The sequence below is a fragment of the Capricornis sumatraensis genome, chromosome 10 (genome assembly GCF_032405125.1).
Source record: "Capricornis sumatraensis isolate serow.1 chromosome 10, serow.2, whole genome shotgun sequence".
Lineage (NCBI taxonomy): Eukaryota > Metazoa > Chordata > Mammalia > Artiodactyla > Bovidae > Capricornis > Capricornis sumatraensis.
In genome coordinates this window covers 36,626,483-36,653,247 of record NC_091078.1, presented here as the reverse complement: position 1 = coordinate 36,653,247, position 26,765 = coordinate 36,626,483, and the positions used below count along the sequence as shown (strand labels likewise).

Here is a 26,765-nt window from a genome sequence, read left to right as displayed (position 1 = left end):
AGTCAGCTCAGCCACACAAAGACAGCACTGCCTGGTTGTACAAAGTGCCAGCCATCAGAGAGACTCTTAACAGTTTACTTGCTTGGGTGAATACCGTGGTCCCTTCAGAGACACTGAAGGTTTTACCAAATACTTTGTCCTCCTTCAGATAGGCTCAGAGGTTAAAGCGTCTGCCTCCAATGTGGGAGACCCGGGTTCGATCCCTGGGTTGGGAAGATCCCCTGGAGAAGGAAATGGCAATCCACTCCAGTATTCTTGCCTAGAGAATCCCATGGACGGAGAATCCTAGTAGGTTACAGTCCACGGGGTCACAAAGAGTCAGACACGACTGAGCGACTTCACCTTACCTTACCTCAGATAAGCAGTATTATCACTTGTTAAAACAGCAGTTCTGAAGTTTGCAGACTTACAATTTATAGGCCTGACCTCCGACTCTAATGGTCACGATTGCCAGGTCTTATTTCCTTGTCTAGCATGAGCCCCCTTCTTCACAAGGCTGCTCTAGGCCTGGGGACCTCCTACACTGTGTTCATATATAAAGAAGTCTATACTTCCAATGTGTCAAGGTGCTGGACTATGATGGCTGCTCAGCTACTGGCTGCTAAGCTTGACCTTCTCTCCTTCCTTTTTGGTGCCTCTTTGGTAAATGATGTTTTTTGGTAAATTTTCTTCTTCTATTTTTTGGCATGCAAGACCTTAGTTCCCTGACCAGGAATCAAATCTGTGCCCCCTGCAGTGGAAGTGTGGTGTCTTATCCACTAGACTGCCAGGAAAGACCCAAGAACGTCTTATTTTAAATGCTAAAACTCGTTTTGTTTTTACAATAAACAAACAGAGTCTTATTTTAAATTCTGAAGCTGGCTTGGTTTCCACTCTAATAAAAGATCTATATGGTGGTGGTTCAGTTACTAAGTCATATATGACTCTTGGCAACTTCCCAGACTGGAGCCTGCCAGGCTTGTCTGCCATGGGATTTCCCAGGCAAGAATACTGGCGTGGGTTGCCATTTCCATCTCCAGGGGGATCTTCCGGACCCAGGGACTGAAGGCAGATTCTGAATTGCAGGCGGATTCTTTTACTGCCTGAGCCACCAGAGAAGCCCTCAAAGACGTATATCAGTTCAGTTCAGTCCAGTTGCTCAGTCATGTCCGACTCTCCGCGACCCCATGAATCGCAGTACGCCAGGCCTCCCTGTCCATCACCAACTCCTGGAGTTCACTCAGACTCATGTCCATCGAGTCAGTGATGCCATCCAGCCATCTCATCCTCTGTCGTCCCTTTCTCCTCCTGCCCCCAATCCCTCCCAGCATCGAAGTCTTTTCCAGTGAGTCAACTCTTCACATGAGGTGGCCAAAGTACTGGAGCTTCAGCTTTAGCATCATTCCTTCCAAAGAAATCCCAGGGCTGATCTCCTTCAGAATGGACTGGTTGGACCTTGCAGTCCAAGGGACTCTCAAGAGTCTTCTCCAACACCATAGTTCAAAAGCATACAGTCAGTCCCTATTTATTGAGCATGTGTATGTCCCAGGCAATGCTAAATACTTGTGTTATTCCATTCAATTCTTCTAAAATATGTGTTGCTATCCTCATTTTCCTAGATGAGGTCATGAAAGTTCAGAGCAGTGGTGGAGCTAGTAAATGGCAGAGCTGGGTTTTAATTTGAGTCCCTCTGACTCCAAGACCAGGCTGCTTAGCACTCTGTGTGTTTTGGTCCCCCAAATATCTCCAGCCTCAATCATTATGTGTTGACCAAGTGGGGCCTCTCCTTTCCTCTTGCATTTTCTTGTTTGCATGTAATTTTTCCTGCAGCAAGATGTGCCGATGGTGATCTGTACTTCTGAGTATAATAGATTGGGCAGAGCTAAGATGAGACAATACATTATTTGATCAAAAAACAGGTGTCATACAAGTGGCATCAGCTACAGAGGGCTGACTTTATCAGGGGCAATGATTTTCTTTATTCTGCCTGGGGATTGGTTTCTACTTAAAATTAAGTTAAATGAAGTTTAACTGAAAAACCAAAAAGAGAATTTAACAAAAAATGTAAAAGCCCCAAGTAAATGATAAGAATTTTCCAAATGCTTGGGAAGGAAAAGTCAGAGAATTAGTACTTAAGCGCACACCTGGGCATGGCAATAATAGGTCACTTTTGTCACAGAAACACTTCAGTACCCCCTCCTCCAAACACTAGGCATTTAGGCCTGAACTAAACTGGCTAATGATCCTTCATGCTTCGCGGGACAATGTGTCTTTCCTCTTGCAGCTGTTCTTTCATCACTTACCCAGGAGCTGCCCTCCCCTGGCCTGAATCACTACAATTAAACCAGCATTCAGCCAGACAGCGTGAAAGTGGTTTTATAGCACGCAGGTGCTTATGGCTTTTAAATGGCTTGAAAGCACAATCATACAGTAAAGCAGTGGTCCCCTACCTTTTTGGTACCAGGGACCAGTTTTGTGGAAGACAATTTTTCCACGGACCTGCTAGGGGGGATGATTTGAGGATGATTCAAGCATTGCATTTACTGTGCACTTTATTTCTATTATTATGACATCAGCCCCACCTCAGATCCTCATTCCAGAGGTTGGGGGCCTCTGCTGTAAAGTCAAGAGGGTTTGGGACTGCCCTGATGGTCCAGTGGGTAAGACTCCATGCTTCTCCTGCATGGGGGCGTGGGATCCATCCCTGGTTGGGGAACTAAGATCCCATGTGCTGTGGGTGCATCACATGGCCAAAAAAATAGGCAGACCAAAAAAGGAAAAACAAGCAGAAATCTGAAGTTCAGTTAAAGTTGGAAAGACAATTACCATTAAAAATTTAAAAAGAGCATTCTCCCAGGTTTCCTAGTAGCTTTTTTAAAAACACAGAATGAAGGATCTGAAAACCTTTAAACACTTATACTATTTGATTTGACTACAGATGCTCTGGTGGTGGTAAGTTAGAAGGACTGACCAGAATTCCAGGCGTCACTTAGTACTTGTTGAATACTGAATGAGTTACTTAAATCAAACTTAGTTTCCTCACATACATCTAAGGAATATCCATCTACAGAATGAGGATAATTAATCTTACAACACAGTTGCTGTGAGGATCAAAATGTGAACACCTTGGTTGAGCACATTTTGTTTCCTTTGCAATAAATGATGCACTCAGCAAATAGTGGTTTCCTTCCTTCCTCCCCTTGGTTATTATTTCAGCGTCTTCTGAGGGTTCATTCACACTGGTTTGCAGCTTATGAGGACTTCTAAGTAGACACCCTCAGGGTCACAGAAGTACCGGTAGCGATTTCCACTCGTTCATTGGGATCTTACTTGCCAGGTTCGCATCGTGTGCCAGGTGACATGTTGGGGGCCAGGGATAAAACCCTGCCCTCATGGAGCTGACGGTGTAGTCAGGGAGGCAGATGAGTGGCCACATGTACAAATGTAAACCTGCAGCAATGACAGACTGCTTCGGAGCACAGCAAGACCCTACAAATAGATTTGACTTGGTCAGAGTGTTCAGGGAAGGCTGGCACCTTTGGACTTAAGCTCTGAAGAATAAGACCAAGAGAGGAAGGAAGAATGTCCTAGGCTGAGGAAGCAGCAGGTGCAAAAGCCCCGTGGCAGCAGGGAACAGGGCTGGTGAAGGGGACTGGAGTAACGACCAGTGTAGATGGAGCACCGGGTTTTGTGGGCGGTGACATGTGAAAGTGACTTTGGAGAATAAGTAGGGCCTAAGAGGCCATTCTGGCTTCCCAAGTGGCTCAGCGGTAGACTCAGGTTTGATCCCTGGGCTGGGAAGATCCCCTGGAGGAGGGCATGGCAATCTGTTCTAGTAGTTTTGCCTGGGAAATCCCATGGACAGAGGAGCCTAGTGGGCTACAGTCCATGGGGATGCACAGAGTTGGACACGATTGAGCATGCACACACACACACACAGAAAAGGCCATTCTATGTCACTGGAGAATCTTTATCTTGTTGACATACAACTGATTTATACTGCTGTTAAGTTTTTGCTGCATAGTAAAGTAACTGGGTTATACTCTTTGCGACCCCATAGACTGTAGCCCACCGTATATATATATATTAGCTTCCCAGGTGGTAAAGATTCCATCTGCCAATGCAGGAGATGCAGGTTCAATCCTTGGGTTGAGAAGATCCCCTGGAGAAGGAAAGGAAATGGCAACCCACTCCAGTATTCTTGCTTGGAGAATCCCATGGGCAGAGGAGCTGGGCAGGCTATAGTCCATGGGGCCTAAAGAGTTGGACACGTGTGTGTGTGTGTGCCCTCAGTCACTTTTTTCTCCTATTCTTTCCCATTATGGTTTATCACAGGATATCGAACAGTTCCCCGTGCTATACAGTAGGACCTTGTTTATCCATTCTAAAGGTAAGTGGTCACAATTACTTCAGCGTTTGGTTAACTACCATGCATGGACCTGAACATCTTATAAATCAGTAACTTATTAACAGTTAACACAGAATCAAGTGTTAAGGATTTTATCAGAAATTGGATGGGGTATCAGGTCCTGACCAGCGAGAGCTGACATCAGCTCATCCACACATATCTTCAGGGACATTGAAACTGGGCAGACCTCCAGCTTATTCCCCACCCTTCCTGCTCTGGCTGTGCACCCTGGGGAGGGTAGAGTGGTGTGCGCCCTGGGAGAAGGAGCTGGGACATGGGGCAGGGTGGAGAAACGGTCTGTGCCCTGGCGTCCTCCCACCACGCTGAAGAGCTGAAGATGAGGTACAGGGGTGAAGTCTGCCTAATCTAGGACCTCAGCCCATCTTCTCCTCAGGTCAAAACACCAGCTGCTTTTTGTTTGTTTTGGTTTTGTTTTGGCCACATGACACAGCCTGTGGGATCTCTAGTTCCCTGATCACGGATTGAGCCCATGCCCCCTGCACGGGAAGCATGGAGTCTAAACCACTGGACCATCAGGGGAGTCCCCAAACTCTAGCTGTCATTATTCCCATGTCAAATTGGAACAATCATCAGAACAAAATTCCCTCTGACCTTTGGTTGGTTCTCTTCCCATGACTCCCTTGGAGGGAAGCTGCTGCTGACTCAGACTCATTGTTGAGTTCTGTGGGGGTGGTGCTCAGCATCAAAGGTAAGACCTGTGGATTCGTGTAGCAGAAGTCCCAGCATGAAGTGGCTCTGTGATCAGCCTGGGATTTGATGCATCAGAGCTGCACAAAGGAGAATGGCCAGGCCACCTGGGAGCTGAGAGACAAGGAGCTCAGAATCAATCAGAGGTTTGGAAGGGGCCCAGCATTCCCATGGGCGGGGGCAGTCAAGGGAACTGAGTTTCCCTCCATGTATCTCTGGGTCGGGCTGCCTGGGACACTGGGTTGCATTCAGAAGATGAATCATTGCAAAACCAGCTGATGCCTGCAGAGCTTTTTCCCCCCAGAGGTGGTGTCTGATAACAGGGCTTTGTGGCCTGTTATCCATTCATTCCAGTGGTCAGAAGGCAGGAGAGGCTGACACGAAGTCATCAGCCTCACTGACAGAGAGGCTGAGCCAAGAGGGAAATGCCAGGAGGATTCCTCACTGTTCTCCCAACAACACAGATTCCACACATGGCGTTCACATGCCCCGTTCACAGGCACTGTCTGCAATACTCTGGGAACTACTCTCTGTCCAGAGAGCTGTGGATTACAAGTACTTTGTATTTCAGAATGTTATCACATACTTAAATGTCCCACTAATGATGTCACACCTAAAAAGGAGTAAAAAGTTGAGCTGTCAAAAAAAAGTCGGGGGTGGGGGGTGGACAGGAAATAACCATAAGATTCTCAATTGCTAAGCACACTTTTTATTGAAGTACAACATACATACAGAAAAGGGCACAAACCACAAGTGTACAGCTTGAAGAATTTTCACAAAATAGACATGCCCAAGTGACCAGCAACTGGATCAAGGAACAGAATATCCAAGGAACACCCTTGTGCCCCCCTAAGAGTAACTTACATAACCAGTTGCAAACAGCTTTGCCCGGTTTCTCACTTGATGTAAACAGAACTATACATTACGGATTTGCCTCCTCTTGTGAGACTCACACAGTGTAGCGTGTGTGTCTGCAGGAGTATCCCTTGCTGTGTAGGGCTTCATTGTTTGAATATACTATAACTTGTTTATCCATTCAACATGGGCATGTGGGTACTTTCCAGTTTGGGGCTATTATGAACAGTGCTTCTATGAATTTTCTAGTACCTTTCTCTTAGTGAATATACATACACATTTCTTTTGGGTAGACACCTAGGAACGGAGTCTTTAGGTCATATGATAAATACACTTAACCCAGGCTATTTCACAGAAGAATGAGGAATTTATTGGATGGAGCTTGAATGCTCACCGAACTGACAGAAAGCTAGAAAGGAGAGTTAGGAAGACAGGTGGGGGCCAAGACAGCTAAGTGGGGCCAAGGAACAAAGCAGAAACAATCTGCTCCGGACTCTGTCATCCCTAGACACTACTACCGGTGGACACCACCCCTGCAGCCTGCTAGTCTTGGAAACCTTCATGACCACTGCCACTCCTGGACCATCACAGCTCCCATGAAATGAATTTCAGCACCCCTTAATTTCTGTGTCACTTGCACCAAACTCACAGTCCTAAGCATGGGAGTCCAATGAGTTCACCCTAGGTCACTGGGCACTGCCTGGTCAGTCTGGTGCTGGAGAAGGGGATGCACCTGAGACAGGGAAGGCTTTCCCACTTCAGCATCCATGGTGCTGGAGGCACTGCATCCCACTACATTTGTTTATATGGGGTGATTTCATGATTTCCCCCTTTAGGAAAGGGGTCAGGTGCTGGAAAGTCAAGCTGGAAACGCCACATGACAACTGCTCACTACAGCCAGCTTCATCGGATCCTTACTTCTGCTAGGGGGAGGGTCTCATCCACACATTCCTGTGTCTCACAGCTCATGTGCATGAGTTTGCCCTTAAGGGCAACACTGAGTTCAGGGATACATTAGAAGGGGTAAGCCACACAAAATGCTGCAGGTTTGAAAGGAAAAGGTGTAGTGAAAGGACAAAAAGCATTTCATGGTGGGATGCAAGGCAGACAGGAGGAGAGGGGAAAGAACATGAAAGTGAAAACAAAAGGAAGGGAGTTTGGTGAAGTCGAGGAGTGCGTGAATTGTTTCTTGACCTGGTTTAGCTGATTTCTGTGTTGTCCCACTTTCCCAGTCTCTCTGATGTGCTTTTATGAATTGTACTTTGCTTGATCAAGTTAATGACGTTGACATGGACCACAGGATAAAGAGATCCTGGTCATAAACCAAAATAGAGGGAGACTGGAAGTCATATTATCACAGACAGCATACAATTATGCTATAGTTTGAGCACACAGCTTCCTAACAGCATTGGTATTGTCAGGGAGCTTTCATGAAACGAAGAATTGATTTCAACAAAAGAAGCAAAGAATAAAAATGTGCTAAAATCATTTACCAAGGTAGCAAGTCACTAATTGATCTGAAAATTGTATTTGCCTTTTTTGCGGGTGATTTTACTTGATTCTTCCAGCTGAACCATGGATCTTTGAATTCACACATTCTAGATCCTTATACTATACCCTGGCATTTAGTACATTTACTTGTTTTAAATGATAATCAGAGCTTTCATCTATGTAGCACCTCCCCGTCTTAGAGCGAAGACAGGAGTTCAGTTCAGTTCAGCCACATCCACCTCTTTGCGACTCCATGACCCGCAGCACATCAGGCCTCCCTGTCCATCACCAACTCCGAGAGTCTACTCAAACTCATGTCCATTGAGTTGCTGCTGATGCCATCCAACCATCTCATCCTCTGTCGTCCTTCTCCTCCTGCCCTCAATCTTTCCCAGCATCAGGGTCTTCTCAAATGAGTCAGCTCTTCGCATCAGGTGGCCAAAATATTGGCATTTCAGCTTCAACATCAGTCCTTCCACTGAACACTCAGAACAGATCTCCTTTATGATGGACAGGAGGAATAACTACCCACTATCCACAATCTGCAGACTGGAATGCTCCAGGCATACAGTGGCTTGCCTAGAATCACACAGTGTAGCCACTGCCAGAGCTGGGGTAGAAGTTCCCAAGCAAATGGAACAGGGCAAACCTGGACAGAGCACTCACTCTCTGCCCTGTGGTTTACTCCCTTCCTTTATTGGAGTGTTAGGAGTTTGTTTTAGGTGGAACCAGCAAGTTTGTCTCAGAAAAATCAAAAGCTGTCTAGCCTTCCACATGGGCAGCCACATATCATTTTCCATAAGCTGTCAGAATATGGGACTGACATGTCAGCTCCCAGGGAAGATGGGAAGAGAAGTGTGCTGCCGAGCAGGCCCCAGCGATGGTGCTTCACGGCACAAAGCTCAGGCCGTTTCAGGTCTCCCTACTTACCTGCAAACAGGTAGGGCTGGAAGACAGTGGAACTCAGGGGCTTAGGAGTCAGACTGTCTGCACTCAGGTCCCAGCCTTCTGGCTTACTATCTATAGCTTTGGGGAAACTACATGGTCTCTCTGTGCCTCAGTGTTCCTCTTTTTAGAACAGATGTGTATTGTTGGAGGATTAGGTAGGTGGGTACATGTGACTGCTTCGATCACGGATGCTACGTGGTGAGTTGTGCCCCTGACTCGCTCCTCTGGGGCAGGGGCCACCCAGGTGAAACCCTGCAGGGCCCAGTGCTGCGCCCAGAACAGGCCCTTATTAATGCAGCCCCTGCAGGGCAGGAGCCAGAATAGGAGGAGGATGAAGTGGTATCTGGAGAGAAGTGTGCCCCTGGCCTGCTTGGCTGGAGCACGTAAAGAGCAGTAGCGGGGGCACATTTACAGGTAAGCTCACCCCAATATCTACCCAACACCTACATTTGCAGAAGGGCCACCTACAAAGGGAATCAATGACAATCGGTGGGAAACAGGGGGCTGGGCTCTCTATCTGGGGCTGAGTCTCAGGGCCCCAGATGACCCTATTTGGAAAACCATCCAGTCATGTGGGTTCTTTCTTTTTCAAACAGGATGATGGAAAAGCAGGAAATAGAAACCTTCCAGAACTTTCTCCAGGAAGAGAGATGGAACCTTTACCCATGGACTTCAGTTGGTCAAAATGCTCTAATTTGATACTGAATGATAGGTAAATGGGGGGCTTGTTGAGTATCTTTTCTCTTCCCAATAAATTATCCACTGAAATGTATAAACTTGATGTAAGTAAACTTGGGAACTGATGTTTAAAAAAGTAAGCCCTTACACCCATACTTATTTTTAATTTGGCACATTTGTTATTTGGCTATAAAAAATGTGTATTTTCTTTTCTAATAATGAAAACAACAGAAACATGAAAAGAAAAGGTGAAACTGCAGACAATGAAGAAAACCAATGAAAAGACAGGCAGCGGCATAACGCTGGTTGGGCAGGGGTGAGTGTGGGCAGAGCTCCCTAAAGCTAAGAGCATGCGCGGTCTCTACCGGGGATTTCACAGACAGAAAAGGAGACGTTTTCATAACAAATGGAGTCAGAGGATGGTACAAAAGAACTTCTTCTCTCAGAAGGGGTTTTCTGATGCAGGCACTGGGATGATGAGAGGGTCCTCCCGCACATGAGCTTCACAGTAGGCCAGGAGGTCCGCCGCTGCCTGGGAGACCTGGGGGGTACACAGCACAGGTGCAGGGTTAGAGGCCAGTTCACGGTGGGTCCAAGGCGGAGATGCTGGTCTGGAGGGTGGACAAGCCTGAGGATAGGCTGGGCTGCACGCACTGCCAGTGACAAGGCCATTCCGAGGCCTGGAGAGAGGGCTTGTGCAAATCCAGAGGAGACGGGATTTGAAAGTTGCCTCTGAGGATATGTAATAGAGAAGAACAAGCCTGACTCCATACTGGATCTATTCCTTTAGCTCTAACCCTTGGGCTCTGTTATCTGTGCTTTGTCATGCAGGCTCTGTTTCTTTCATAAAAGAATGCTCCTCCTGAAATATACAGGAGAGCCCATTCTCAAGGCTCTGACTTTAAAAGTATAACACTTTTCCATTCACAGAGAGATAGAAAGTTGCAGAACAGAGAAGAGCATTTATCTTGTTGGAGGTTTTGGGGAATACTGTGACCAGAGCTACCGGGACAGCTGTGAGAACAAAGGATTCCAATACCAAGAGATTTCACAATAACCAGCCACCCTCTCTCCTCCTTTAGTATACATGAAACCTGAGTTCTAATTCAGGGAAGATGGTTCTTTGGGAGACCAGTCCACCATCTTCTCTATCTGCTGGCTGTCCGAATAAAGTCACTCTTCTTTGCCCCGACAACTCGTCTCTCGACTTAGTGGCCTGTCATGGGTCAAGCAGTACAAGCTTGGACTAGGTGACAGAAAGAGGTGCCACCCAGGAGAGGTGTAGATCAATGCCAGGAGGGGTAGGAGGCACCATCAGGAAGGCCTAGACATCTAGCCCTTCTCGGAACTGAGTGATGAGCGAAGGCTCCAGGCCAGGAGCCGCACCAGTGACCGTAAAACTACCTCTAGAAAGATAAAGCCAATTCTTGGCCCTGGCCAAGCCAATGTGGTTGTAATTATTATTATTAGTGTTATTGTTCTACTGCAATCCACTCTCATGACCAACGCAGGCACTTGATCCTCCGCAGGAGAACACAGATCATGAGCACACTACAGAGAAACACACACATAAGCCACACACAAGCCCACACTGAACTTGGAACGGCCACTCCCGAGGAGAGTTGCTCCTCACCAGAAGCCTCTTTGCTTTTCCTTTCAGGCTTCTCTGGAGCCTGTTGACACTTGGCAGCTGTGGATCAAATTATCTTCCAGGTAATCTCCAGGAGCTCCAGGGGAGAAGCAGGCGGGAGTAGGCAAGGCGCTGGGAAGCGTTTGCTAAGAGGAGGAAGGGACCAGCTCACTGGGCCCGTGGTCTAGGTCGCAAGTCCAGCAAATGACTGGTCTGCGTATCGAATCATCCTGCCGGTTAGCTTGTTCTGCCTCTAAGTGCCTATTGGAGGCTACAGGCTGCAGTAAGTATATGGCAGTCAAAAGGAATCCTTTTTTTGCAATTAGTGTCTAAATCTTCCCCAGAATGATAAATACGCTGCAGGTGAATGAAAAATGTTTGAAGGCCCCCAGTACACACAAGCCATACACCTTCCATCCAGGTTTTAAAAATTGGCTGTTGGTACTTCCCTAGTGGCCGAGTGGCTAAGACTCCGCATTCCCAATGCTGGGGGCCGGGGTTCAATCACTGGTCAAAGAACTAGGCCTTCCATGCTGCAGCTAAGAATTCATATGCTGCAACTATTAATGAAAGCCTCGCCTGCCACAACTAAGGCCTGGTGCAGCCAAATAAATAAATATCAAAAACAAAACAAAAACAATGTCACCAACACTCAAAACTTAGAAAAAAAAAACCGGCCCCTCTTCCAAAATTTTATAGAAAGTCTTCTAATATCCAGCCCAGATCGACCTATTTCAGCAGTGGCTAGAATATAACGAATCATTTTAGTAGAGATATGTAATAAATGTTTCCTTCTGATGAAACAACTAAAAGTTGAGCCAATGACTCAACCTAAATCCAGATGAAGTCTACATTTGCTGGGAGTGTGGAATGGAGCATCAGGCTTCCCTGTCCATCTTGGCCCCAAGATGACTGTGCGACTCGAGGTAAGTCACTCAAATTCTCTGAGCTTTAGCGTCCTCATTTATAACATTGGGAGAGCTAGCTATCTCCAAGGTCCTGTTTACTCTAAACGGTCTATAGTTTTAGCTCCGATAGCGCCATGGCAGTACTGCAGAGCCTAAATAAAGTGGGTGCTGGGTTGGATGAGAATGAAGTTTGCAGTGATTTACAGGACACCCATACGGGGATCTCCCAGGTGAGGTGGAGGCCACAAATACAGGCCTGCAGGGGACCTATGAGGCCACCACGAGGGACTAGAGAACAGGAGCAGGGAAGCTGACTCTGAAGCCCACAAAGGCGTCATGGAGGGACTTTGCTGGTGGCCCAGTGGCTAAGAGGCTGCGCTCCCAACGCAGGGGGCCTGGGTTTGATTCCCGGGCAGGGAACTTAATTCCACATACTGCAACTATTATTAGAGTCATGTGCCGCCACTAAAAGATCCTGCGTGCCACAGCAAAGACCTGGTGTAGTCAAATAAATAAATGTATTTTTTAAAAAAACTCCTGATAGACATACAAAAACCCAGAATCACACCGTAAGTGCTTGGGTGTGGAGCTTGAGCCTGGCACCAGGCTTGTCACCTTCTGAACCAAAGCCAAGGGCTCTCCCCTGACTGCCTGGGTCGCAATCCCCTCCTCTCTACTCCAGGCATCTCCTTCAGACCACAGAGGCAAGCAGTCTTCTCCATGGCCACTGTGTTAGGGTGATCACAGAATTTACCCAACAGCTCCTCCCACAACCACTGCGAACCGGTCTTCACCACTCCCCAGGCCAGCATGCGCAAGAAGGCAGAGATGTCCGAGCATCTATCTTCCTCCCCTAAGAGCCAGGTCCTCTTAGCTCTAACTTCAGTGAGTTCTTCCAGATGCTTCATTTAAGAATGTCTTGGGACTTCCTTGCTGGTCCAGTGGCTAAAACTCCATGCTCCCAATACAGGGGGTCAGGTTTGATCCCTGGGCAGCGAACTAGACCCCACATGCTGCAACTAGGAGTTCAAATGCCACAACTAAGATCCGGGACAGCCAAAGATAAATAAATAAATAAAAATATATATTTTCTAAAGTCTTATCATCATCCCCTATCTCTAGTTTTCATTTTTCCCATCTATTTCACTTCTGGGGACAAGGACATGCTTCCATTCATTCTGAATTCTCTATAAACCTTACAATTTCATCTAGGAAGCTGTGTGTCAATCTTTTGGCTAATTGAGAGGCTATAGAGGAAAAAATAAGGCAAGACTTTTGCTTTCCAGGGGTATGAGAAGACTCAAAAATTGTAACATTACTAAAACAATCCAGGTGTGCTAAAACATCACAAAAGCACAGCTGTACACCTCTGCAGGGCTTTGGAGACAGAGATGTCTGAATACCCCGACCCATCCAGTTCCACATGGTGGAAGTTACCCTGGTAAACCTGCCCCTTTTATCCAGAGGCTGGTTCCAGCCAACTGAACCCAGAGACATGATTTTCTAGCAAGCCAAGAATGGCTCATATCTTGTGGCAGATTCATATTAAACAAGTTCAAGAGACAACCGTATAAAATCATTAATCAAAATAATAGTTGACATGAACTGAGTCCTTACTATTAATATGTGCCAAGCCCTGGGCTAAACACATTGTCATATGTCTTGTGTGTGTATGCATGCCCAGTCGTGCCCACCTCTCTGTGACCCCATGGACTGTAGCCTGCCAGGCTTCTCTGTCCATGGAACTCTCCAGGTAAGAAATTTGGAGTGGGTTGCCATTTCCTCCTCCAGGGCATCTTCCTGACCCAGCGATCAAACCCACGTCTCTTGCATCTCCTGCCTTGGCAGGCAGATTCTTTACCGCTGAGCCAAAGCTATGGGTTTTCCAGTAGTCATATATGGATGTAAGAGTTGGACCATTAAGGAAGCTGAGCACCAAAGAATTGATGTTTTTGAACTGTGGTGTTGGAGAAGACTCTTGAGAGTCCCTTGGACTCTAAGGAGATCAAACCAGTCAATCCTAAAGGAAATCAGTCCTGAATATTCATTGGAAGGACTGATGCTGCAGCTGAAGCTCCAATACTTTGGCCACCTGATGCAAAGAACTGACTCATTGGGAAAGACCCTGATGCTGGCAAAGATTGAAGGCAGGAGGAGAGATGGACGACAGGATGAGATGGTTGGATGGCATCACAAACTCGATGGACGTGAGTTTGAGTAAGCTCCGGGAGTTGGTGGTGGACAGGGAAGTCTGGTGTGCTGCAGTCCATGGGGGTGCAAAGAGTCGGACACGACTGAGCGACTGAACTGAGCCACCAGGGAAGCCCCATTATATGTCCGGCCTCGTTTAATTATTCTAAATACTATTGTTAAAGTCACTTTACAGATGAGGAAACTAAGGCATGAAAGTTAAGAAATCGATCCAAGTTCATACAACTGGTAAGAGAGAGACCAGGACTGAAGCTAAGTGGTCTGGCTACAGAAGCTAAACACTACAGTAGCTGCCTGATTAACTGTTCATGAAAACTGTACCTGGAAGGTGGCCTGGAAAGTTCTTGTCTGCTGGGCCAGCACACTCTCTTTGTAGACCAGCTACCTGGGAACTCATGTGACCAGAAGGAGAAGTCCTGCAACTAAAATTTCTTAGGTCATTTGTTTAATCCAGGGACAATTTAAAAATAATCTTTTGGTTGTGCTGCACAGCATGTCGGATCTTAGTTCTCTGATCAGGGATTGAACCTGCACCCACAGCATTGTCAGCATGGGATCTTAACCACTAGACCACCAGGGAAGCCCCCCATGGACAATCTTGCCAAGAAAACCACAACAGTTGAGTGTCAGCAGCTGGGACTGGCTTCCTCTTCCTTTGCCCTGGCCTGGATGGATGCACCAACGTTGCTCTGAGACTCCTTCCTCTAGGCTGTGACCTGCATGCTGTTAGTATATAAATAAGGATGCTGTTACAGTGGGGTGGCGCTAATTCCTTAGTAGCAGCCTTTAAACTAAGGGTTTCCCAGGTGGTGCTAGTGGTCAAGAATCTGCCTGCCAAGGCAGGAGCTACAAGAGACCCAGGTTCAGTCCCTGGGTCGGAAAGATCCCCTGGAGGAGGAAAATGGCAACCCACTCCAGTATTCTTGCCTGGAACATCCCATGGACTAGAAGAGCCAGGCAGGCTACAGTCCACAGGGTCCCAAAGAGCTGGATATAACTGTGCACAGCACAGCCTTTGTAAACTAATGCCTAAGCCAGAGAACTTGAAAAAGTGAAACTTAAGACCACCACAAACAACCAGCCAGGCTTTCCCACCTAATGCAACTGCTTAAGCAGTTAAACAGTGCTTTGCTTCAGCATCTTCTCTACAAACACCTTGCCCTCTGCCTGTCAACGGATGGTGCTAACTACCTTTGGTTTGGCATTGCCAGCTTCAACTCCACCTATGTCCAAATTAAATCAAAACATTTTAATTTTCTTCAGCTTACCTACTAACAGGATCCAGCTGGTCTGAAGTTTGCAAATATCATTAGCAGATATTTTTTGGGTTTTGGTTTACTAAATATTATCACTTTTTTTTTTGGCTTTTTGGTTTGCTAAATATTATTACAGCTTCCTTCCTCTTGATCAGTTTACTTGTTCAGATGCTTGTCAACATCCATTCTTTGTGGGCTGCTGCTGCTGCCAAGTTGCTTCAGTCGTGTCTGACTCTATGTGACCCCATAAACGGCAACCCAACCAGGCTCCCCCGTCCCTGGGATACTCCAGGCAAGAATACTGGAGTGGGTTGCCATTTCCTTCTCCAATGCATGAAAGTGAAAAGTGAAAGTGAAGTCGCTCAGTCGTGTCCGACTCTTAGCGACCCCATGGACTGCAGCCTACCAGGCTCCTCCGTCCATGGGATTTTCCAGGCAAGAGTGCTGGAGTGGGCTGCCATTGCCTTCTCCTCATTGTGGGCAGATTGACTAATTTTCTGAGAGCGACTGCACCGCAAGGGGGCGCTGCATCCTCACCCATCAGGCCAAGGCATGGGAGGAGGGGTTCAAAAAATGGGGCTTTAGGGGTCACCCTGCGGAGGTGAGTTAGGACCGGTCTCCTTCCGGTCTCAGGGTTGTGTATTTGCTCCCCTCATAGCCCTGGGTCTACAACCATGCCATTAACATGTGGCCTCGCTAGCTCTAAGCAGGTCTAACCTAGGGCTTTTTCTATCATCTATCAAAGGTGATACTGCGCCTGATGCCATAATTTTTCTTTCAAGAAAACACGCTGTTCTTAGAATGCCCCGCTTTGTTGTTTCAGGGTCACATAAGTGTTTGCTTAGTTATATCTACACGCCTCTGGATTGCAGAGTTCCATCTAGAGCACCTGTACTTCAAGAATGAAACCAGAATTGTTAGTACTGGTACCAAGCGATCAGCACCCAGTTTTGCATGGATCTGGGTCGGCTCCACACAGTATTAGTTTTATAAACGCACTCAAATTATTGAGAACATCCCACAGCACAGTATAAGCATGGCAAGTCATTTTACAACAAAAGGAGTTTCCCACCTTTCCCCACCTTCGCCATCAGCTTTATTTCATGCAATGTCCAAGGGCCCTTTACTCCTGTGTAACCAAAGTATCTTGGATAACCCCTGAAGCTTGCTGTGATGGGATCTGAAAAGATTCACACATGTAATGATCATCCTGATGAGCCTTCCGCAGGAAAGGTGACGCCCTAACACACAGTTTAGGATCTGGGCGTTAATTAAACTAAAAACCCACTCCTTAGATTGAAAGGGAGGGTTTCCTTAATCAGCCCCAGATTGATTTTTATGGTTCAAAGCTTCCTTCAGTGTATATAAAATATCACATGCAGACTTCACCGTATCCTAGAAACATCTGCCATCTTTGAAACATAAAATAGACAATTTACTTTCAAAGAGAGATCTTCATTCTGAAATTTAAAACTCCGTTACTGTTTATGTTTCCTTATCAAGCCTGAAGTCTGCTTTGTCTTCAAGTCCTCTGTTACAAAATGCCCAGAGCATCTCTGCCTCCTCTCCTTTGTACTGAAGTGTTAAGAGTTACAAGATAACAGATGTTGAAAAGAGAAAAGAATTGGGAGCTAGGGAACAACTGTGGAATTTTACCATTACATTTCAGAGTAAAAGAGGTGATTAAAACAGCTCAAGTTAGCACATAAGCCCATTTGTTGCACTATAATTACAAGCTTCAATGATGGGGAGAAAATGTTGCAATTACTAAGTCACATTCTAGGACAAGACAGATGACATAATTACTATTCTGGCTGTGACACCCACTGCATTTATCCTTTGCATCTAAAGTACAGCGACTCACAACTATTTTTCAGCAATCCTGGTCTATTTAACAATACTACTTGGAACAGAGCACAGGCATCCTTGATGGCCCTGCCTGTTCCTCCCTTCCCCACCAAGAAAACAAAGCGGGATTAGAGTCAAGAGCACAGCCAGGTTGCATCCCCCACTGTGCAACGATATCTTTCACAAGGTCAAATCTGATACAAGTGCCAACAGAAGAAATCATATGCCTAATAAAACCCTGAGGATATTACAGGTCTATGCCTCACCTCTGAATTCTGAGCTAAAGCTACAGGGTGAATCCTTGTGAATTTTCTTTCTTCTAATGTTGTATATTATTTGAGATTAACACACCAGTTTTGTTTTGTTTTTTTAAAGAATCTGCCTGCAAGGTGGGAGACTGGGATTTGATATCCGGGTCAGGAAGATCCCCTGGAGAAGGAAATGGCAACCCATTCCATTGTTCTTGCCTGGAAAATCCCATGGACAAGAGGAGCCTACAGCTCATCAGGTCACAAAGAGTCGGACACGACTGAGTGACTAATACTTATTATTTTTTAATTTTATTATTTTTAAAGAATTTATTGAATTTGTTACAATATTGCTTCTGTTTTAGGCTTTGGGTTTTTTTTTTTTTTTTTTGTCTCTAAGGCATGTGGGATCTTAGTTACCCAACCAGGGATCAAAAGGGATTGAACCTGGACCTCCTGCCCTGGAAGCGCAGTCTTAACCACTGGACTTCCAGGGAAGTCCTAACACCAGTTTTAAGGCCATTCTCGAGATACTTCCAAATAATTATGCTATAGGCTGAATGTGGGAGAAGGCAATATCACCCCACTCTAGTACTCTTGCTTGGAAAATCCCATGGATGGAAGAGCCTGGTAGGCTGCAGTCCATGGGGTTGCAAACAGTTGGACACGACTGAGCGACTTTACCTTCACCTTTCACTTTCATGCATTGGAGAAGGAAATGGCAACCCACTCCAGTGTTTTTGCCTCAAGAATCCCAGGGATCGGGGAGCCTGGTGGGCTGCAGTCTATGGGGTCCCACAGAGTCGGACACGACTGACTTGACTTAGCAGCAGCAGGCTGAATGTGTGTGTCCTCCTCCCAACCCCCTAAGTTTATAAGTGAAACCAAAATCTCCAGTGCCATGGAGATGGGACCTTTGGTAGGTAATTAGGTCATGAGAGTTGGAACTTCATGAATGGAACTGAGATGGGCTGGGACTTGGGACCCTTTGCTGCAATATTCACACCTGGTCTCCTTGAGCACAGAAAGACAAAGAAACTATAAGGGACTAAAAATAACTGCTACAATGTACAGCTGGGGCAAATTATGGACACAAGATAGGAAAAGACCAAAACCAAACTGCCGCTCCTGAAGAGTTGGGAACAAAAACAGGGTGTTGGGAGCAAAAGCTGGGTACTGCGCATGCCTCTTGCACACAACAGCACCAAAGCGGTGGGCAAACCTCCTAAACCAGCCCTCTGGCTCCACCCCTCACCCCATGTAAGGAGCCGGCTTGCCCCGCCTAGGAGAGTGAGGAAGCAAGGAAACCTGTTACTTCTCTCCTCCAGACCCCCACCACCAGCTGCAGCAGAAGCCCCAGAAAAGCCTTGCTTGAATTTCTTGTCTGGCCTCTGATCAATTTCTATTGATTAAAGAGGCCAAGAACCCTGGTAGGTGATAAAAATTAGTGCTCTTATAAGAGAAAAGGTCTCTCTCTCCCTCCCTTCCATGTGAGGTCAAAAGAGGGTAGCCATTCGTAAGCCTAGAAGAGAGGCCTCACCAGAACCTGACTGTTGGTACCCTGATCTCAGACTTCCCAGCCTACAGAGCTGTGAACAATGAATTTCTACTGTTTGAATCACTGAAGTCCACAGTATTCTGATACAGCAGACGTTTGGCTTCTAGTGGTTTCCAGCAAATGTTGTGTATTGACTAGATCAATATTGGAAATTCTCAATCATTGGGTCCTAGGCCACAACTAGCATCTAGTAGGGAGTAAGGTTATTCCTGGAGGAAACCAGAGGGGGTGGGAGATATGTGTGAATACATGATAATATAACAGAGAGTCCTTCTCTGAATTCTAAAGTCAAATGTCCAGACTAACGAATCAGCTGCTGTTCACTATCACCAGCATACAGGTTTTTTCACATCCAAAGTTGATCGCACATTTGCAGCAACACAGATGGGCCTAGATATTATCATACTAAGCGAGTAAGTCAGACACAGAAAGATAAACATCACATGATATTGCTTATATGCAGAGTCTAAAAAAAATAATAATACAAATGAACTTAAAACAGAAACAGACTCACAGACTTGGAGAATGAATTTATGGTCACCAGCAGGGAAGGGTGGGTGGGAAGGATAGATTAGGAGTTTGGGATTGACATGTACACACTGCTATACTTAAAACTGATAACCAACAAGGACCTACTGTAAATGTTGATTACATATTAAGAGGTAATTCTGAGATACCTGAAAGAGAGTTTTAATATCCCCAAGTTAATCTAAGTAAGAGCTTACTATTACATGGCTTTCACCATCAGAAACTGCAAAGCTCTCAGTTCGTTTAGAGTGATTAACCCAGGTCCACCCCGGATCTTGATTTAACCAAACCCTTTTAACAGGTTGGTATGTGTTCTACATGACTCTGACCGCCTCTCAGCTTTGACACATCACAGTTTCCCACACAGGAAGCCAAAATTCAGTCATTCGGCAAGCTCACCAAGAGAGTGATTTATGTGGTGACAGAAGCTAGTGAGTCACTGGAGGGTCTCCTGGGACTGATGTCAGAATGAAAGATGAACATAACAAGTGGGTTCTAGCTCCAGTGATTCTAGAAAGCTAGCAGCATCTCAGAAAGGAACCAGGGGCTTATGAGTCAAAAGACAACGTCCCAGACGGGCTGCACTCAGCACTGCTGAGCTCTGTCATCTGGCCAGTCAGTGTCCACTCCTGTGCAATCAGCGACACCTGGTAGTCTGCGGCTAAATGACACAACAGATGTATTATATGCACAATGTATTATTATTTCATTATTCATTCGGCTACTTTTTGGTAGTGTGGGAGAGCTGTTTGAGCCATAGACATGAAGTGGTTTTTGTTAGTCACTAAGCTGTGTCCGCTTCTTTGCAACCCCACGGACTGCAGCACATCAGGCTGCTCCGCCCTCCACTGGCTCCTGGAGTTTGCTCAAATTCATGTCCACTGAGTCAGCGATGCTATGTAACCATCTCATCCTCTGCTGCCCCCTTCTCCTTTCACAAGAAGTAATCTCTCAGAAATGATCAGGGCAATTTGATCTCCGAGGTGCCCTCGCCCACAATGTCCCCTTGAATTGGGAGGCATGTTTCATCTTCTTGTTCTCCTACTCACATTCTACTCTCTGATTTAACTGTAAGATTTCTCTCCTTTTATCTGATACCTGTCTCTCGAAGTGCTCATTCATAACGCCTGTCTAAATCTGATTGTAGAATGTTGTCATCTGAATCATTTAACGTCTAAACGTCTGGGAAAGCGCTAAGAATGTTTCTGGTAGAGGAAGGGGAAATGAAGGCAAGGGTTAAACCTCAACTGCTAAACTGGCAGAAGCTGGAATAAGACAGAGCTGCACAGAGTATAGAAGAGACACATGGAAAAGGCAGAAATCGACAAGCACTGCCTCTAGACTTTTGGCGAGATCATATGACATAATTTATGTTCAATTTCTTTTTAGAAATGCCATTCTTTCTACTGGAACATCATCTAACATCTTTCAAAAAATATTTATTTGGCTGAGTGGCATGCAAACTCTCAGCGTGGCACGTGAGATCTAGTTCCCTGACCAGGGATTGAACCCGGTCACCTGCATTGGGAGTGTGGAGTCTTAGCCACCTGACCACCAGGAAAGTCCCCATTATCTTAATTATATCCCTTTTCCTGGACTTCACCAGACCCTTTAAACCATCCATCGGTGATCTATCAGAACGTGAAGATCTCCCCAATTTTGCTTTTTATAAACTTGTTCACAGGGAACATCATGATATTTAAGCCTTACTTCTTTTGTTTTAATAACTACTGACGTTGGCTTCAGAATTTTCTGTGTTGGCTTCAGAAACTTCAGTTCAGTTCAGTCGCTCAGTCGTCTCCGACTCTTTGTGACCCTGTGAATTGCAGTACACCAGGCCTCCCAGTCCATCACCAACTCCTGGAGTTCATTCAGACTCACGTCCATCAAGTAGGTGATGCTATCCAGCCATCTCATCCTCTGTCATCCCCTTCTCCTCCTGCCCCCAATCCCTCCCAGCATCAGGGTCTTTTCCAATGAGTCAACTCTTCGCATGAGGTGGCCAAAGTACTGGACTTTCAGCTTTAGCATTAGTCCTTCCAATGAACACCCAGGACTGATCTCCTTTAGGATGGACTGGTTGGATCTCCTTGCAGTCCAAGGGACTCTCAAGAGTCTTCTCCAACACCACACTTCAAAAGCATCAATTCTTTGGCGCTCAGCTTTGTTTATAGTCCAACTCTCACATCCATACATGACCACTGGGAAAACCATAGCCTTGATTAGATGGACCTTTGTTGGCAAAGTAATGTCTCTGCTTTTCAATATGCTATCTAGGTTGGTTATAACCTTCCTTCGAAGGAGTAAGCATCTTTTAATTTCATGGCTGCAGTCACCATCTGCAGTGATTTTGAAGCCCCCCAAAATAAAGTCTGACACTGTTTCCACTGTTTCCCCATCTATTTCCCATGAAGTGATGGGACCAGATGCCATGATCTTCATTTTCTGAATGTTGAGCTTTAAGCCAACTTTTTCACTCTCCACTTTCACTTTCATCAAGAGGCTTTTTAGTTCCTCTTCACTTTCTGCCATAAGGGTGGTGTCATCTGCATATCTGAGGTTACTGATACTTCTCCCGGCAATCATGATTCCAGCTTGTGTCTCTTCCAGCCCAATGTTTCTCATGATGTACTCTGCATATAAGTTAAATAAGCAGGGTGACAATATACAGCCTTGACGTACTCCTTTTCCTATTTGGAACCACTCTGTTGTTCCATGTCCAGTTCTAACTGTTGCTTCCTGACCTGCATATAGGTTTCTCAAGAGGCAGGTCAGGTGGTCTGGTATTCCCATCTCTTTTAGAATTTCCCACAGTTGATTGTGATCCACACAGTCAAAGGCTTTGGCATAGTCAATAAAGCAGAAATAGATGTTTTTCTGGAACTCTCTTGCTTTTTCCATGATCCAACTTAATAGTACATGTTTTATCTCCTGACAAAATAAAACCATAAAAATTTTTTTTTCCTTCCAAAGAATTCACAAACTGGCAGTGCAGCTGCAACTCTTAGGAAATGCTTTAAAAAATAAGGATAACATGTACAGACGTGAGACCTGGACCATGAAGAACAGGCTGAGCATGGAAAAACTGATGCTTTCATACTGCGGTGTTGGAGAAGACTCTTGAGAGTCCCTTGGACTGCAAGGATTTCAAACCAGTCTATCCTAAAAGCAATCAGTCCCGAATATTCATTGGAAGGTTTGAGGCTGAAGATCCAATATTTTGGCCACCTAATACGAAGATCTGACTCATTGGAAAAGCCCCTCATGCTGGGAAAGATTGAAGGCAGGAGGAGAAGAGGGCGATAGAGGATGAGATGGTTGAATGGTACCACCAACTCAATGGACATGAGTTTGAGCAAGCTCTGAGAGATGGTGAAGGACAGGGAATCCGGCATGCTGTAGTCCATGGGGCCTCAAAGAATTAGACACAATTTAGTGACTGAACAACAATGTGTTCAAGATGTATCTATTAGAAGAATTATGAGGAAAAAAACCCCTGGTTCAAACACACACGTGCAACAAGAATCACGATGTTGATGCCCAAAGGGCTATGTCAGAAAACTTTTGGACACTTTACCGCTGGCTCCAGCAAACAGCTCTGGATTATCCAGGCTGCTGGAGGAAATGATTAGTATAAAGACAATCCCAACCAAATTTCCACTTCAATCTGGAATATAAGTTATGATTTCTATGCAATGTGTATCCATAAGAATATGCTCATATTTTGCACTGGGCAGTTAATCCTGAAGAGATAGGAATACAGATTCTATACAAAAAGAATAATGCACATACAAATAATTAAAGCGTTCAACTGAACTGACAGTAGTCAAAAACCACTCCCCGGTTTGAAATACAGTGGCTTGGGCTGACGGTGTGGCGGGGAGATCCTGCATGGAGCAGATAGAGGAGCCCCCTTTTCTGTCTCCTGCACTAGGAGGTCACCTCGTGCGGCTCCCTCCTGCTTCAGATGCCCTCGTACTACACAGATAAGAAGTCCAGAGGAGGGACTTCCTGGTGGGCCAGTGGTGGAAAATCCGCCTTGCAGAGGATGCAGGTTTGAAGCAGGGGGCGTCTTGCAGGGGACGCAGATCTTAGTTCCTGGTCAGGGAACTAAGATCCCTCATGCCATGAAGCAACTAAGCCTGCCCGCCACAACCAGAGAGTCTGTGCACCACAACAAAATATCCCACATAACCCAACAAAGATTCTTTGTGCTGCAACTAAGACCCAACACAGATGAATAAATAAATAACTATAAGAAAAAGAAGTTCAGAGGAGGGAGTGAGTGAGTGCTAGGGGAGCCGGCACTTCTGCAGGGGGCATGATTTCCAGGAAGAACTTGACTTTTGGAAATAGCTTTACTGCCTTTATAACAATAATAATCCTTATTTGTTTGTAAAATTACCCCAAAGGACAAAGATGGAAGTAGAAATCAACAGAAACCCTGCCACTTGGAGAGAACATTTGGTGAACATCTTTACCGACATCTCACTACCCATCTTTGTACATATAATCTCACATGCTGTTCAGCAATGTGCTTTTATAATCACTCAGCGCACACAGATGTACATCATTTAATCAGATGATACCGTGTAACACTGTATATAACTTAGATGAAATAAAATTCGTATTTTATGGCAAGACAAGAAAAACTTAAGACACAAAAATTTTTCTCTGCCATTTGGCTGTCTCTCTCTCCCCACTGCATTGTGTATGATGCATTGCACAAACCTCCCCTTTGGCAGAAATACCTGCTCAACCATGAAGTGCAACATTCTCCTAGCATCAACAAGTTCAGTTCAGTTCAGTCGCTCAGTTGTGTCTGACTCTTTGCGACCCCGTGGACTGCAGCACGCAAGGCCTCCCTGTCCATCACCAACTCCTGGAGTTTATTCAAACTCATGTCCATTGAGTCAGTGATGCGATCCAACCATCAATGTACTCATGTACAAGCATCAGTAAGACAACTCCTCCAAGATAACATTCCTTCTTGACCTTATAGGGGTCACATGACCCACCACTTTGTACTTGCAGACCAGGATTATGTAAACTGTCAATAACACATTATTTGAGAACAGTTCTCAGAGCTTTCTGAGGTGCTCTTCCCGGGTTATAATCCTCAATTCGGTCCCAATAAAATCTTCCCTTTCTTTCTGATTAATTTTTTGTTGGGTAACACTATTTAACCAATCCGTGTGTATGCTTAGTTGCTCAATTGTCTGTAACTCTTTCCAACCCCATGGACTGTAGCCCTCCAGGGTCCTCTGTCCATGGGATTCTACAGGCAAGAATACTGGGGTGGGTTGCCATTCCCTTCTCCAGGGGATCTTCCTGACCCAGGGATTGAACCCGGGTCTCCTGCATTGCAGACAGATTCTTTACTGTCTGAGCCACCAGGGAAGCCCAACCAATCCCTACTGATGGACAAAAATATAATTTTTTGACATTATAATAGTGTTCTGATGAAATTCTCACAGTCCTTCATTAATTGTGAGATTGTCTCCTTTGGGTAATCCCTAGAAGAGAGAGTGCTGGGTCAGAGTATGTATAATGAACATTCTGATACATATTCCAAACCACTCTTTGGAAAGACTGTAGGTTTCCACTCCAACTATCAAAAAACTGCTCACTTCCTTTAACAGTTGATAATGATATGGGATTTCAGCGACAATTAAAAACATCAATAGTCTGGATCTCAGTTTTTTCCTTCCCCAAGTGCATCTCACTGTTTTTTGCAGGCATAATTCTTGTGTTATTTTCTTTTTTATTTTTATTATTTTGGCTATGCCATGCAGCTGGCAGGATCTTAGTTCCCCGACCAGGGATCAAACCTGCAGTGCCTCCTGCAGTAGAACTGCAGGGTCTTAACCACTGGACCGCCAGGAAGTTCCTCTTGTATTATTTTTGAAGCTAAATGTCTCTTCATATATTTGACCCTTTACATGTCTCCTTTTCAGACTGCCTATTCATGTCGGTTGTGCACTTTTTTTAAAAAAAGGGAGGATCCTTTTTATCTGCTTTATTTTTTCTTAAAAGGGAGGCTGTTTTTTATCTTATTTTTTTAGAGAAATTAAATGTAACAATATTAACCTTCTATTACTCAGGTAGCAAATGTTTCTCTTAATTTGTTGATCTGAAGATTTTTACCATATAGAATTTTTGTAAAATGCAGTTAAAACTTTTATTTAATGAACTGTAGATTTTGTAATATGCTTGGCCTTCCCAAACTAATATTATATAAAATATTTGCTCTATTTTACAAGTACTTTTATGGTTTTGGAATATTTACATCTTTGATTAAAGTTATGGACTGAAATATGTTTCCCCAGACTCATGTTGAAGCCATAACCCTTGAAAACATTAACAAAGGGGAATCTCCAGGCAAGAACACTGGAGTGGGCTGCCATGACCTCCTCCAGGGCATCTTCCTGACCCAGGGATGGAACCCACATCTCTTATGTCTCCTGCACTGGCAGGCAGGTTCTTTCGGTAAGTCACTTCAGTCGTGTCCGACTCTGTGCGACCCCACAGACAGCAGCTCACCAGGCTCCCCCGTCCGTGGAATCCTCCAGGCAAGAAAGCGAAAAGTGAAAGTAAAGTCGCTCAGTCGTGTCCAACTTAGCGAGCCCATGGGCTGCAGCCTTTACCAGCCTTATTAAAATGGAGCGAGGAAGCCAGAAGGGGGAGCTCTCAGGCAGAACTGTGCAAGGCAATTATAGGAAGCATTTCAGTTTCAAACACCAGCAGAAGAATCCTCAACAGAAAAGAACCATCAGTTATAAGCCCCAACAGGAAAAGAGGAACATGGAATCTCCTACAAGAAATCCACCACCCCAGCCACTTGGCCAGTGAGAAACTACCATCACTCTGAACTCTCCTTTTTCTCTGTAAAATAATATTCTTCTCCTTTGTTTGTTGGACTTGCCCATAGTTTCTGCTGTAGCATGATCTTCCTGAATTGCAAGTCTCTGCTATTTCCAAATGAGTCCATCTTTGCTGGTAAAATAGCTGACTTTTATTTTTAAGGTCAATATTCCCAGTCTAACTGTATTTAGAGACAGGGCCTCCACAGAGATAGCTGGCCCTCTGTATTCATGGATTTTGTATCAGTGGATTCAACCAACAATGAACTGAAAATGTTTTGGGGGAAAAAAGAAAAACAGGAAGTTCCAAAAAGCAAAACTTGAATTTGCTGCACACCAGGAAGTATGTACACAGCATGTATGTTGTATTTACAATATTTACATAGCATTTACATTGTATTAGGTATGATAAGTAATCTAGAGATGATTTAAAGTATATGAGGAACCTCCCTGGTGGTCCAGTGGCTGAGATTCCGTGCTCCTAACGTAGGGGGCCCAGGTTCAATCTCTGGTCAGGGAACTAGATCCCAGATGCTGTGACTAAGAGTTCACACGCCACAGCTAAAGATACCACGTCACAACGAAGGACTGGCACAGCCAAATAAGTGTTTTTTAAAACCTATATGATAGGACGAGTGTGGGTTATAT

At 45.3% G+C, this 26,765-nt stretch overlaps 1 protein-coding gene across 1 annotated transcript in view; it reads right to left on the bottom strand.

Annotated features, from left to right (window-relative positions):
• Window positions 1-9,509: 9,509 nt before the first annotated feature.
• GNG4 (G protein subunit gamma 4) overlaps window positions 9,510-26,765 on the bottom strand; it is a 29,481-nt gene continuing 12,225 nt past the window's right edge. Inside the window, exon 2 of the mRNA XM_068982891.1 lies at window positions 9,510-9,608. Coding sequence (XP_068838992.1) covers window positions 9,510-9,608 — 99 coding nt within the window. The remainder of the gene's footprint in view (window positions 9,609-26,765) is intronic.